Source organism: Cervus elaphus, chromosome 22 (assembly GCF_910594005.1).
Source record: "Cervus elaphus chromosome 22, mCerEla1.1, whole genome shotgun sequence".
NCBI classification, from domain to species: Eukaryota; Metazoa; Chordata; class Mammalia; order Artiodactyla; family Cervidae; genus Cervus; species Cervus elaphus.
In genome coordinates, this window is record NC_057836.1 from 35,998,696 (window position 1) to 36,011,251 (window position 12,556).

At 39.0% G+C, this 12,556-nt stretch overlaps 1 protein-coding gene across 2 annotated transcripts in view; it reads right to left on the reverse strand.

Moving 5' to 3' along the window:
- The window catches only part of ITPR2 (inositol 1,4,5-trisphosphate receptor type 2), a 563,379-nt gene that overhangs the window by 446,620 nt on the left and 104,203 nt on the right, over positions 1–12,556 (reverse strand). For both annotated transcript variants that reach the window (XM_043881798.1, XM_043881800.1), the window contains exons 3-4: positions 1,333–1,448; positions 456–542 (exon numbers count right to left, since the gene is read on the reverse strand). In XM_043881798.1, the coding sequence (XP_043737733.1) occupies positions 456–542; positions 1,333–1,448 (203 nt within the window). The remainder of the gene's footprint in view (positions 1–455; positions 543–1,332; positions 1,449–12,556) is intronic.

Consider the following 12,556-nt stretch of genomic DNA (forward strand, 5'->3'; position numbering starts at 1 on the left):
GTGAAGCACAAGAAAGAAATGCTGATGAAATAAATCAGTGTGCATATTAATTGAAATAGAAGATATAATAACTCAAGGACAGTTCTCATCTAAAAGTACATTTTGAAAACTTTCCTCCCTACAAAATGAAAAGATAAAGCTTCATATGTTACATGTTTAGTCTCATTAATTCTAAAAGACTATTTTATTACAAGCTTTTCCCCATCTTCTTCCTTTTGATTTAATAATTTGTGCAATACATCTAGATAAGCTCATTTCTTTATGTGTACACACCAGATTTATTCATATAGAATGATGTGCTGAATATCAACTGAAAATATCACACTGTCTGTATAATTCTGACCAAAGAACAAACTATTGTAGCCCCCAATTTTAATACAGGTTGGCATTTCTACCAAATGCAAATTATTGATAAAATATTCATCTCTTTTACATGAAAATAAATAGACACTTACTTGTATAACATTACTGTACTTCACAATTTCTCCCAATAGCTTCTTATTCTCTGATTCATTTTGTTTTTGTTCCAGTTCTGCAGCATGCTGTAAAGTGATTATCAAATATTTACTGTGAAAGCATAACAAATAGAGAACAATAGCTGACACAGAAAAAAGGTTTATTTTAGGGACAAAGAATACAATCGAGACTAAAATAGGTGGATTGCTTTAAACTTGGTGCTTAGGGAGAAGTGGGGCAGTAACTAAATATATGATTAAAATGTGTGACAATTCTCTCAGTTTAATGCTGAAATGCAGCCTAAAATATACTGATATGCTCTTATGTTGGAAATTTCAGAAAAAGGACTAAGCAGTCTGGTCTTAAAAAATTATTTTCATTAGGAATATTGCTAGAGAAGCCAAACACAGATAAATTTCAAAGGCTTCAAAATACAGTTTCAATTCTAAAAGTAACAGGAATTTTAATGACACACGAAGTCCTATTAAACTTACACAGAGTCCAAATCAGAAACAATAGACTTTTAATTTTTTTTTCTGATCGTCTTTCAAAAAAAATGGGGTCCTATGTCAGGTAAAATATAACTGGATTTGATATTCCTGCAGAGATTCTGAATTGGTTTTCAGTGTGATGTGAATATCTGAACTGGTCTGGCACACCCTAATAAATAGCAAGAAATACATTCCCTACACACCAGGAAATCAGTAGTCATACACTGATTAAAAGGACTTCACAGTCCTTTCCACTTTCAGCATGTTGCCACATCTATTCTGGATCTCAGCGTACTGAGGGCAATCACTAAGCTATGGAATAGACCTTTTGTTATTGTTGTACTTGCTCTATCTTAAGCCAGAGAGATGGAAGGCTGGTCCTTACCTGTAATTTCTTCAGCAAGGCTGCCTCTGTGTGGTTCCCTTGTTTAGCTTGCTTGGCTTTCCAATATTGCTTCTGAGCAGAGTATCGGTTCATAGGGCACACCTTAAACAGGCAGTCTGTGACAAACCAACAAACGAAAACACTGTAACTAAGGAGACCAGCATATTTTAGATTTCCCTTATAGCTGAGTGTTAGAGTCTTGAATGTCTGAGCATAAATAACATTTAAACATCATTTAGCCCACTCTCTGGTGAATTCTTAAATTCTACCCATAATATTTCTTCTCAAATAATTAGTCTGTTAAAATACCACCCTTTTCATTAGCTTAGGGTTTTTAAAATAAACCATTGCTAACGTGATTTATAAAGAAACCAAACCAATGTAAATGTTATTAAGCACTTCTTAATTATAATGGGGTACCTGGTCTTAGAAAGTCAGTAGAACCAGATTAGTGTCTTTCCTCGCCTTATCTGACCTTGCACAATCAATTACTTATTCATGGTATGTATCTTTGATAGTCAAAAGTGATGGAAGAAGTAGAAACAATCACAGCAATCAAGCAATCACAATTCAGCCATCTATTCCCCAAGGTTACACATACCTAGGGTGAATACGGTGTGGAAATCTGAGATGCAGTATGTTATAATGATTGCACTGCATTGTTATAAGGGAAAAACAAAGAAAAACAAAAAACTAAGATTATAGTCCTAAATCTACTACTAAACATCAAGTTAGAAAATCATAGTGAAATAATATAGTGATATCTCTAAGTGAAAAAACAAATATTTCCTGTTTAAAGAGGAAAATGGAAGTTTGACTGAGCACTGCTTTTATTTGCTAATGATTCTATGTGTTTGTGGAATGGATTACAACCTAGAATAGACGTCAACTCCCAATATTCTATAGTAAAGGAGTATTGTCACAGAAGATCCAAACATTATTTTCATTTATCTCACAAAAATTTGTAAAAATTCTATATAATAAATTAACCTTGTTTTGACTGATGTGTTAATGTTTACATTCATTTTCATTTTTCAAATACATTTCCGAAGATACAATTCAGTCAATTCAAATGTCAATTTTAGGCACATTATTGACTATATTATATATATATATATATATATATATACACATATATATATATGCTCATTCTATTATTCTCTTTAAAATTAAGTACAGAATTAAATGAGGTGATCTTTTTTCTTTTTTCATATACTCTTGTTTATTTGTTTATTTTTGGCTGCACTGGGCTTTTGTTGCTGAGCTCAGATTTTCTCTAGTTGCGGTGAGCAGGGACTACTCTTCACTGTTGTACACAGGCTTCTCATTGCAGTGGCTTCTCTTGTGGAGCACAGGCTCTAGGCTCACAGGCTTCAGTGGTTGCAACACATGGGTTCGCTAGTTGCAGACCAGGGCTCCAGGGCACAGGCTTAGGAGTTGTGGTACAAGGCTTTAGTTGTTCCGTGGCATGTGGGATCTTCTGGGACCAGGGGTCGAACCCCTGTCCCCTGCACTGGCAGGTAGATACCTATCCACTGCACCACCAGGGAAGTCCAAGACAATCTCTTTTCAAATCTCACTTGCTTTTGGTTCTAATGGCACACATGATCAAGAAATATTACTGTAAATTACTTAAGGAAGTTTTAAAACTCAGAAGAAATAATGACTTTTTTCTATAGCTTGTAACTATAAATAATACAAACTCTATTGATTGCTTCCCTTCTACACACATACACCTATAGAAAACATTATTAACTTCTGGTCTAAAAGTTATTGATGTGGATGAGTAAATATTTTATAAGTAGCAGAAAACAGATACCTTCTAGCTGCTCAAAGTAGGTCAAAAGACTCGTCATAATTACAGCAGGAGACAGGAATCCTCACCAGGCACAAGTGTGTGAAACCCAAATAACTAGATTTAAAAACTGTTTTCCTTGGCAACATAGCTGATAACACCTAGAAACTATTCCTATATATTAGTATCTACAAAGAGAATATACAAGTTTTACAAGCACGCATACCAAGGTTGTTTAGTGATATCTCCGAAAGAGTACTCCCGAAGTAATACAACAGACCGCTTTAACTGGCCTATATTAGGCGAATGGCCAAACCCTACATTGTTTAGTGCAGCAAAAATACAAGTCTATATTTAAGTAGAACTCAATGCCATAATCTGCAATATCTACTTCTGATTACCTTCATCTATGAAGAAAGAAAAAAAAATGGGTTCTCCATTACTTCAAATCCCTAGTTAAGTCCATTAGGAAATAGTCTTTTGACAAAGAAAATATTTTTTTCCTAAATTCTGGACCACCCCAGGAGCACTTCTAATGAATGGTATCCTTGGGTAGCTAGCAAAGAAACTGTCACAATCCTCATCGTTATAGCCAAAGCGATTGTGAAGCATCCAGTCAAACATCCAGCCAACTAGGGTTGACTAGTAGGTTGTGCCTCTGGGTGTGAAGACTCAGACCCTGTCCTCAGAAAGCTCTCAGTCTAGTGGGTGAAACAGGCATCGACTGTGTGGTGAACTTTCACAATGAGGCTCTGCAGAAGGTGCTGTGGGCCTCAAAGATGCAAGAGCCCATTCACATTGTTTAGGGGGATCCAGAAAAAATCTTCCAGAGAAGAAGACACAAGTCAAGTGTTAAAGAATCTATACTAATTCAGCATGTTGGCAAGAAGGTTCAAATGCGCAGGGGTTGGTGGGGGGTGGGGGGAGTTGCATCTCAAACTGAGCCCACGGCGGGTACAAGGGCAGAGAAGCAGAATGCCCAGGGAGCTACCAACCAGGCAGGAAAATGACATCCCAGGCTGTGAAATGAAATCGGCAACACTGGCTGAAATCTGGGTCTGCAGAGTGCCATGTTCTAGGTTAGGAGTATGCTCTTCACCCCAAGAAAACACCCTGTTCTTAGGGTTTTCAGCTCTTACAGCACATGGAAGATGACATAAACAGCAAGATGAGAAGCCCAGCATGAAAGTCCACTGCCAGTGTGATCAGAGACAGGGAGGATCTGGGCATATGGGAGTTTTAGGGTAGCTGCAGATTTAAAAAGAAAGTAGCAGAACCAATAGGCTTAGTCTTACCTATTAGTGTGGGGTGGGGAAGGGTGAGGGAGAGGGAAAGTGAGGATAGTCTAGCTGACACTAAGGCTTAGATTTTCAAAGCCCTTTCCATTTTCAGAGCCTCAGCTGTATAGTTCTCCTCAGCCACCTTCCCCAGGAGGCATCTCATTTTGTAAATAATTGAAGTGTGGGTACCAACATCACAGGACTATTTTGGTTGACAGGAGGAAACCTAGGACATGCAGACCTCTGTAAAAATGCTGTTGGTGGTAACAGTGATGGGTGTGTGTGTGTGTGTGTGTGTGTGTGAGTGAGTGTGTAACTCTCCTTCTACCTCCTTTAGAAAACATTTTAAAAAATCTACTGTTCTTGGGCTAGTCATGTATTCTGTCTGATTTTAAATATACTGCACAATAAAGATCACAATAATACTTGCCACACCTAATTCACAGGGCTGCTAAGATGAGAAAAATAATAATAATAATAGAAAATCTGTGAAATTACTCTGTGAACTTTAAAGCCCTATAGTAAGCATTAAATGTAAGGTATTATCATTAATATGGCTCCATTCATTCAGCAGTAGCTTCACTAAGATTAAGAAGTGACTAAACACTTACAGAGCTCTCAGCAAAGAGCTTCAAAAAGTAGAGTTCTCAGATTAAACCCAAACGTAACCCCAAAATGTCAAATTCATGGCAAGGTGTTCACCCCTTCATTGATGCCGCAGTCTCAGACGCCACACTGTGCTTTTGTATAGTTCTCGAATTCCCAGAAACAGCACGGCAAGAAGTAGAGGGTGAAGTCTCCACTACCATGTAGTAACTTTTAATATATGCAGAAGCAATAACTAGCACCAGCATGGGTACAGCCTTGACAAAAAGCCTTCCTTTCTCTTCGCTGGTGGCTCAGCTGGTAAAGAATACGCCTGCAATGCAGGAAACCCAGGGCCCAACTCCTGGGTTGGGAAGATCCCCTGGAGAAGGGAATGGCCACCCACTCCAATAGTCTTGCCTGGAGAATTCCATGGACAAAGGAGCCTGGTGGGCTACCTGGGCTCACAAAGAGTCAGACACGACTGAGCAACTAACACTTTCTTTGGCACGCAGGAATCCAGACCTATCCTTCCTCTCTCAGCACCCTCCTCACCCTGCTTCCAGAACGCTGGGGCCCCTTGGTCTGCTCATCCTCTAAATTTAAAGATGTATATACTGCTAGGAAAAAAGACCTCAGGGACTTTTCCAATTACAAAGCTACTTCGTGTCATTTATTAACTAGGTAGCAACACTCTAGCATTTCAAGACTCAAAGAATAATTAAAAAAAAAAAAAAGACAAGGTTTGTTTCATAGAGCAAACATCAAAAGCCCAAATAAGTAATTACAAGCAAGTAATTAGAGTTAAATTAAAAAAAAAAAAACTTAACCTTAAGATCTAAGGCCAGCAATTTTGCAGAATTATAGAAGGTCAGGAAATGCTAGAAATCTGACAAAACAGTCTATGTTCAGTCAAGCAATATTGTTAAAAAAAAAAAAAAAGTCTTAAAATTGAAACATTTATTTTAAAACCATGGAAGGAAATCAAACCTCCCAGAAATGTTCACGTTAAACTGAAAGATCTGCTGGCATCTTAAACCTTCTAATAAATGCTCGTGGAGGGAAGAAATATGAAAGCCATTCAAATGGCGTGGAGCATGTATTCCACAGTATGTAACACTGTACATCAAAGAACTAGCCTTCCCAAGCGACTCCATGTGCGTCTGGAAGGAAACCAGTCTAAATTTCTACTCGCAATACCTCACTAAATAGTTCTCAAATGTTTTGGTTTGCACAGATACAAGTGCTTCCTAAAATACAAGGCAGCTTTTGCACCCCAGAAACTGTCTATAGGACTCTATTCTAGGTTATTATACATGAAGTTCAAGTTATGTAGTAGCCAACAATTTCCCTTGGTAATGGTGGAAAGAAAACTTTGTTTCATTTCTTCTCCCTCCAAGAGATGTCGTAAGATTTAAATGAGGCGAGACATTAAACCATCAGCAAATGGGTGTCACAAAGCAGGCATTGAACAAATGGTTCTTTCATGGAAGCCTATAAAATTACCTCATGCTGATTACAGGGAACGTGGCTGCCAAGAGCTTTATTATCTCCACATGGAGAAAGGTGGGGAGGGACAGCCTCTGAGCGTCTCCTGTTTTTAATATAAACCGGATGGAGCAGAGTTCCATGAAGACAACAGGCCCTTCCCAATGATAAAATGGAAAGTGGTAACAAAACTCTCCCCAGGGGCAGGGACAGGCAGATGAGGGGTGACTGGATGCCAGCAATTAGAATTAACAGTTGGTCAGAGAGGTATACATTCATTGGCCAAAAATATAATTGTAGCCCTCTTTTCGTTTTTCAGTTTCTCTAAGAAACGTATCCTGAAATACAGTGTGTGTAAAGAAATCTTTAAGTTTAGAGTATTTTTTTAAGGAGTCTGTATTGTTTTGTTTATGCATGGAAATTTCAAACCAAACATCGACTCCCTGATCATGACCAAAGGCAAGGATAGAGGGTGTCTAAGAGGGGAAGCATTTTCTAGAATGTTACAAAGGCCAAAGAAAATTTACTGCCGGTATTAGCGTGTGTTAAAATTTATCACAATACGTGGCTTCCAGCATGAAGATTGCAAGATAGCTTCTTCTAAGCAAAAGTCAGCTATTTTACTACTGAAGAGAGAAATGTTGAAAATGTTACAACTCAAAGGGGGCTCCAGATAAAATCTAACCTTTCCCTTCTCTGACATAGGCAGCAAAAGCTCAGAGTAAGTTGCCTGAGTCGTTCAAGATAGAATCTATAGATTGAAATAACTTACAAATATTAACAAGTTCAATCACACACAGGATGCTTGAAAGCCCCGCGAAGTGACTGTCTGGCCCCGTGGTAACAGATGCTGATACCATACTTGGTTTGCTCGATACAGTTAACTGCCTTGGAGCACCTCATAAACTACAGAGAGTTCTGCATATTGATAATAAAGAACATCTGATCTTCACAGCAACATTGAGAGTCAGCCAGGATAGTTTTCTCTATATTCCAGAGAAAGAAATGGATACTTCTCTTAAATCCAAAAAGTTGGTAAGGAATTAAGCCAGAATATGAACTGAAATCCTCTGAAATATATAATCTATCTGAGTGAGTGAAAGTCACTCAGTCGAGTCTGACTCTTTGCGACCCCATGGATATCTATCTACATCTATAAATATATAGAATTCTGATATCTATATAGATAGATATAAAACAATTATAATACCTCAAAGGAACATTTATGTTTTATCATGGGAAGTAGGCGACATAAAAGTCGCTCAGTCGTGTCTGACTCTTGGTGACCCCAAGGACTATACAGTCCATGGAATTCTCCAGACCAGAATACTGGAGTGGGTAGGCTTTCCCTTCTCCAGGGGATCTTACCAACCCAGGGATTGAACCCAGGTCTCCTGCATTGCAGGTGGATTCTTTACCAGCTGAGCCACAAGGGAAGCCCAATATGCCATATATGCATATATAATCAATTAAAAGCTAAGACATCAATAGGAATGTTACAAAATCTTAGTCTCAAAAACATTTATTACCTGATTCCTACATTAATGGCTAAATTCTCAAAAACAAATGAAATTTTATATTCTGCTTCCTCTGGAGTGAGACAGAAAAATAAAATTCAAATGTGCCAATGCTTATTTTCATTCCTGTCAAGGTTTTAATTTTAGCATTAAGCAAACACTAGGCCTAAGCAGAATTCACTATCAAAACATCATAATTTATAATTTTCAATTAATTTCCCATTCTTAAAGTTTCATATTAACACTGACAATCAAAAAATGTGTATTAAGCAGGCTGATTCCAAAATCAAAATGCAAATCTTCAAGTCATAATACACAAATATCAAGTCTGAAAGAAACTGAAACAAATTTATACATACATAAATGTGTGTGTGTATACATATAGACATAGGGCTTCCCATGGTGGCTCAGTGATAAAGAATCTGCCTGCCAAGCAGGAGGTGTGGGTTTGATTTCTGGGTTAGGAAGATCCCCTGGAAAAGGAAATGGCAACCCACTCCACTATTCTTGCCTGGAGAATTCCACGGACAGAGGAACCTGGTGGGCTACAGTCCATAGGATCACAAACGAGATGGACATCACAAAGCAACTAAACCACTACCACCACCATACACATAGACATAGACATACATATACATGATACTTATTTATATATATTTTATGTGTTTACTTGTATTTTCATTTATAATTATATAATACACTTTTATAGCATCTCCTATGTATCAGAGCTTGTCACATTCCCTAACTTAATTCTTCTAAAAACCCTTTGAGGTTAGCCTTAGTTTGATAAATGAAGAAACTGAAACTGAAGATCTATCCTAAATTTTCCAAAATAGTTTTTAGATTTACTCCAGATCAATCTCTGTTTTTACAAGAAATAAAAGAAATCCAAATATCCATCAAGAGATGAATAGATAAACAAAATGTGATATACACTTACAATGAACTATAGCTCTGCCATAAAAAGAAAAAAATTCTGATATGTGCTAAAAGATAAATTTAGGTACATTTACTGAAATTAAAACACAACATGATAGTCTAGCTTTTCCTGGCTTCATACTCCCAGAGATGCTTAACTTCTGTGCATACATGCCAAGTTGCTTCAGTCATGTCCAGCTCTTTGCAATCCCATGGACAAAGGAGCCCACCAGGCTCCCCCGTCCCTGGGATTCTCCAGGCAAGAACACTGGAGTGGGTTGCCATTTCCTTCTCCAATGCGTGAAAGTAAAGTTGCTCAGTCGTGTCCAACTCTTCACAACCCCATGGACTGCAGTCCACCAGGCTCCTCCGTCCATGGGATTTTCCAGGCAAGAGTACTGGAGTGGGGTGACATTGCCTTCTCCAAACCTCTCCTACAAGGACCCAAAAATGTATTTTAAAAAAAAGGGCTGAGTACCTGCAACTCTGACTTAATAGAAGTAACAAAGTAGCAAGCTAGAAACAATTAGGCAGGATATTTCATGGCCTCAAGGCCTCCACTTTAAAAGTAGTAATTTTCAAATAGCTGAATAACTAAACTTTTAAGACAGGTAAAATAACTTTATAGTGATGGGCTTTTTAAACCAATTGCAGCATGGCAATAATAACTCCTGGCTTAAACCGTTTTAAAGGTGAACACAAAACATTTTATGCCAAGTTATAATTATGTAATGGAGAGTTATGTAATATTTAGATTGAAGAATTTCTTGCTGTTCATTATCTAGCTGTTGAATTCATTGTTATACCCATACAGAAAAACCAAAACAAAATCAGTGTCTCATGATAGGTCCTCTGTGAGCAGATATTTACCCATAAGGAAAAAAAAGATCACAAAGTCCTAATCATCACTATTATGGCAGAGTTGTGCCCAAGTAAAACTACTTTTTGTTGATTATTATGACCATAAAACATCTATCTCTATAGATAATTTACAAGTAAATGGACAATAATTCAATGGACACGAGTTTGAGCAATCTCTGGGAAATAGTGAAGGACAGGGAAGCCTGGCATGCTGCAATTCCTGAGGTCACAGTCAGACATGACTTAGCAACTGAACAACAACAATTGTTTTAAAAACTGTAATTGTGCAAACCAAGTTTGAAGTCGGTTTATTTGGCTTCAATCAGCCCTTTTTGAATGGACTGAAATGAAATGGGATGGAATGAAATGGCATTTGACTTTTTAATTTTATTTTTAACTGGAGGATAATTATTTTATAATATTGTGATGGTTTCTACCATACATCAGCATGGAGCTTCAAGAGGGACGGAGTGAAATGGAGAAAAGGGGAGAGAAGGGGAGGCGGGCGGGGGTCACTGCACTACCAGGTGTTCTGTTCAAGAAGCTGGTTTCGTGTGTGCGTGTGTGTGTGTGTGTGTGTGTGTGACATGCTGGACTGTGTGTGTGTGTGTGTGTGTGTGTGACATGCTGGACTGTGTGTGTGTGTGTGTGTGTGTGTGTGTCTGTGTTACATGCTGGATTGTGTGTGTGTGTGTGTGTGTGTGACATGCTGGACTGTGTGTGTGTGTGTGTCTGTGTTACATGCTGGATTGTGTGTGTGTGTTTCTGTGTTACATGCTGGATTGTGTGTGTGTGTGTGTGTGTGTGTGTGTGTGTGTGTGGTACATGCTGGATTGTGTGTGTGTGTGTGTTACATGCTGGATTGTGTGTGTGTGTGTGTGTGTGTTACATGCTGGATTGTGTGTGTGTGTGTGTGTGTCTGTGTTACATGCTGGATTGTGCGTGTGTGTGTGTGTGTGTGGTACATGCTGGATTGTGCGTGTGTGTGTGTGTGTGGTACATGCTGGATTGTGTGTGTGTGTGTGTGCGTGTGTGTGTGTTACATGCTGGATTTTGTGTGTGTGTGTGTGTGTCTGTGTTACATGCTGGATTGTGTGTGGGTGTGTGTGTGTGTGTTACATGCTGGATTGTGCATGTGTGTGTGTGTCTGTGGTACATGCTGGATTGTGTGTGTGTGTGTGTGTGTGTGTGGTACATGCTGGATTGTGTGTGTGTGTGTATGCGGTACATGCTGGATTGTGTGTGTGTGTGTGTGTGTGGTACATGCTGGATTGTGTGTGTGTGTGGTACATGCTGGATTGTGTGTGTGTGTGTTACATGCTGGATTGTGTGTGTGTGTTACATGCTGGATTGTGTGTGTGTGTGTGTGTTGTACATGCTGGATTGTGTGTGTGTGTGTGTGTGTGTGTCGTACATGCTGGATTGTGTGTGTGTGTGTGTTACATGCTGGAGTGTGTGTGTGTGTGTGTGACATGCTGGATTGTGTGTGTGTCTGTGTTACATGCTGGATTGTGTGTGTGTGTGTGTCTGTGTTACATGCTGGATTGTGTGTGTGTGTGTGTGTGTCTGTGGTACATGCTGGATTACGATGTGAAATGTACAGTATTCAGTATTCCACACTGAGAGTTGCAATACAAAGTGTTTGAAAGTGACTGTTCTATAGGATTGCACATGAATACAGGTTCGGGTTTTAAAGGAAATGAAATTTTAAAAAAACAAATCTATATAAAGAGAGGAGAAAAGGAGGGGAAGGAAAGGAAACAAAGGAAGGAAGGAATTCGGTTGTCAAGAGGAGCAAAAACTGACATGATCAAAGGAGCTTTGTCTTGATTTACAGACTTTTGAAATCCAGTTTTTACTTTGAAATAAAAATTATCCTTCTATTAATTGCCCCATTAAGTTTCTATATTGGCAATTACAATAGAACAGGAAGATACCCGTTGGAATATATCTTCCTCTTTTTCACCCTCACTCTAGTTGACCTCTCTACCTTTACTACCTTACCTATCCATCAGACGGCACCTTTTGCTAATTAACATTTTGCATGTAACTCTACATTCACCACCTACTATCTGACATATGGAAAATGCTCAGAATCTGTAGAGGAAACACCTCCTCTACCTTTACAACCTTATCTATACATCCGATGGCATTTTTTATAACTAACATGCTTGCATGTAACTCTACATTCAGCTTCCCTGGTAGCTCAGCTGGTAAAGAATCCACCTGCAATGCAGGAGACCCTGGTTCAATTCCTGGGTCAGGAAGTTCCCGTGGAGAAGGATTTAGGCTACCCACTCCAGTATTCTTGGGCTTCCCTGGTGGCTCAGATGGTAAAGAATCCCCCTGGGTTTGATCCCTGGGTGGGAAGATCCCCTGGAGGAGGGCATGGCAACCCACTCCAGAATTCTTGCCTGGAAAATCCCACGGACAGAGGAGCCTGGCGGGCTGCAGTCCACGGGGTCACAAAGAGTCGGACACGACTGAGCAACCAAGCATAGTGCACAACACTGCCTTCAGCACCTGATGTCTAGTATATGGAAGATGCTCAAAATTTGCAGAGGAAGCACCTGCCACGTTGCCTGAGAAACAATCGTTAGATTCCTGTTCTTTCTGCTCCAAAAGGTTTTACTCATTTTTGTCTCCCGTTAAAATGCAAATATTTGAGACGGGAACACTCTAAGATCCTGGGCCTCAGTTTAAAAGTGGAGATGAGCCAGTGCTGTGGATCTGGGGAGGTAACTTTTATATTAACCAATGACTGGGAAAGACGTGCAAGA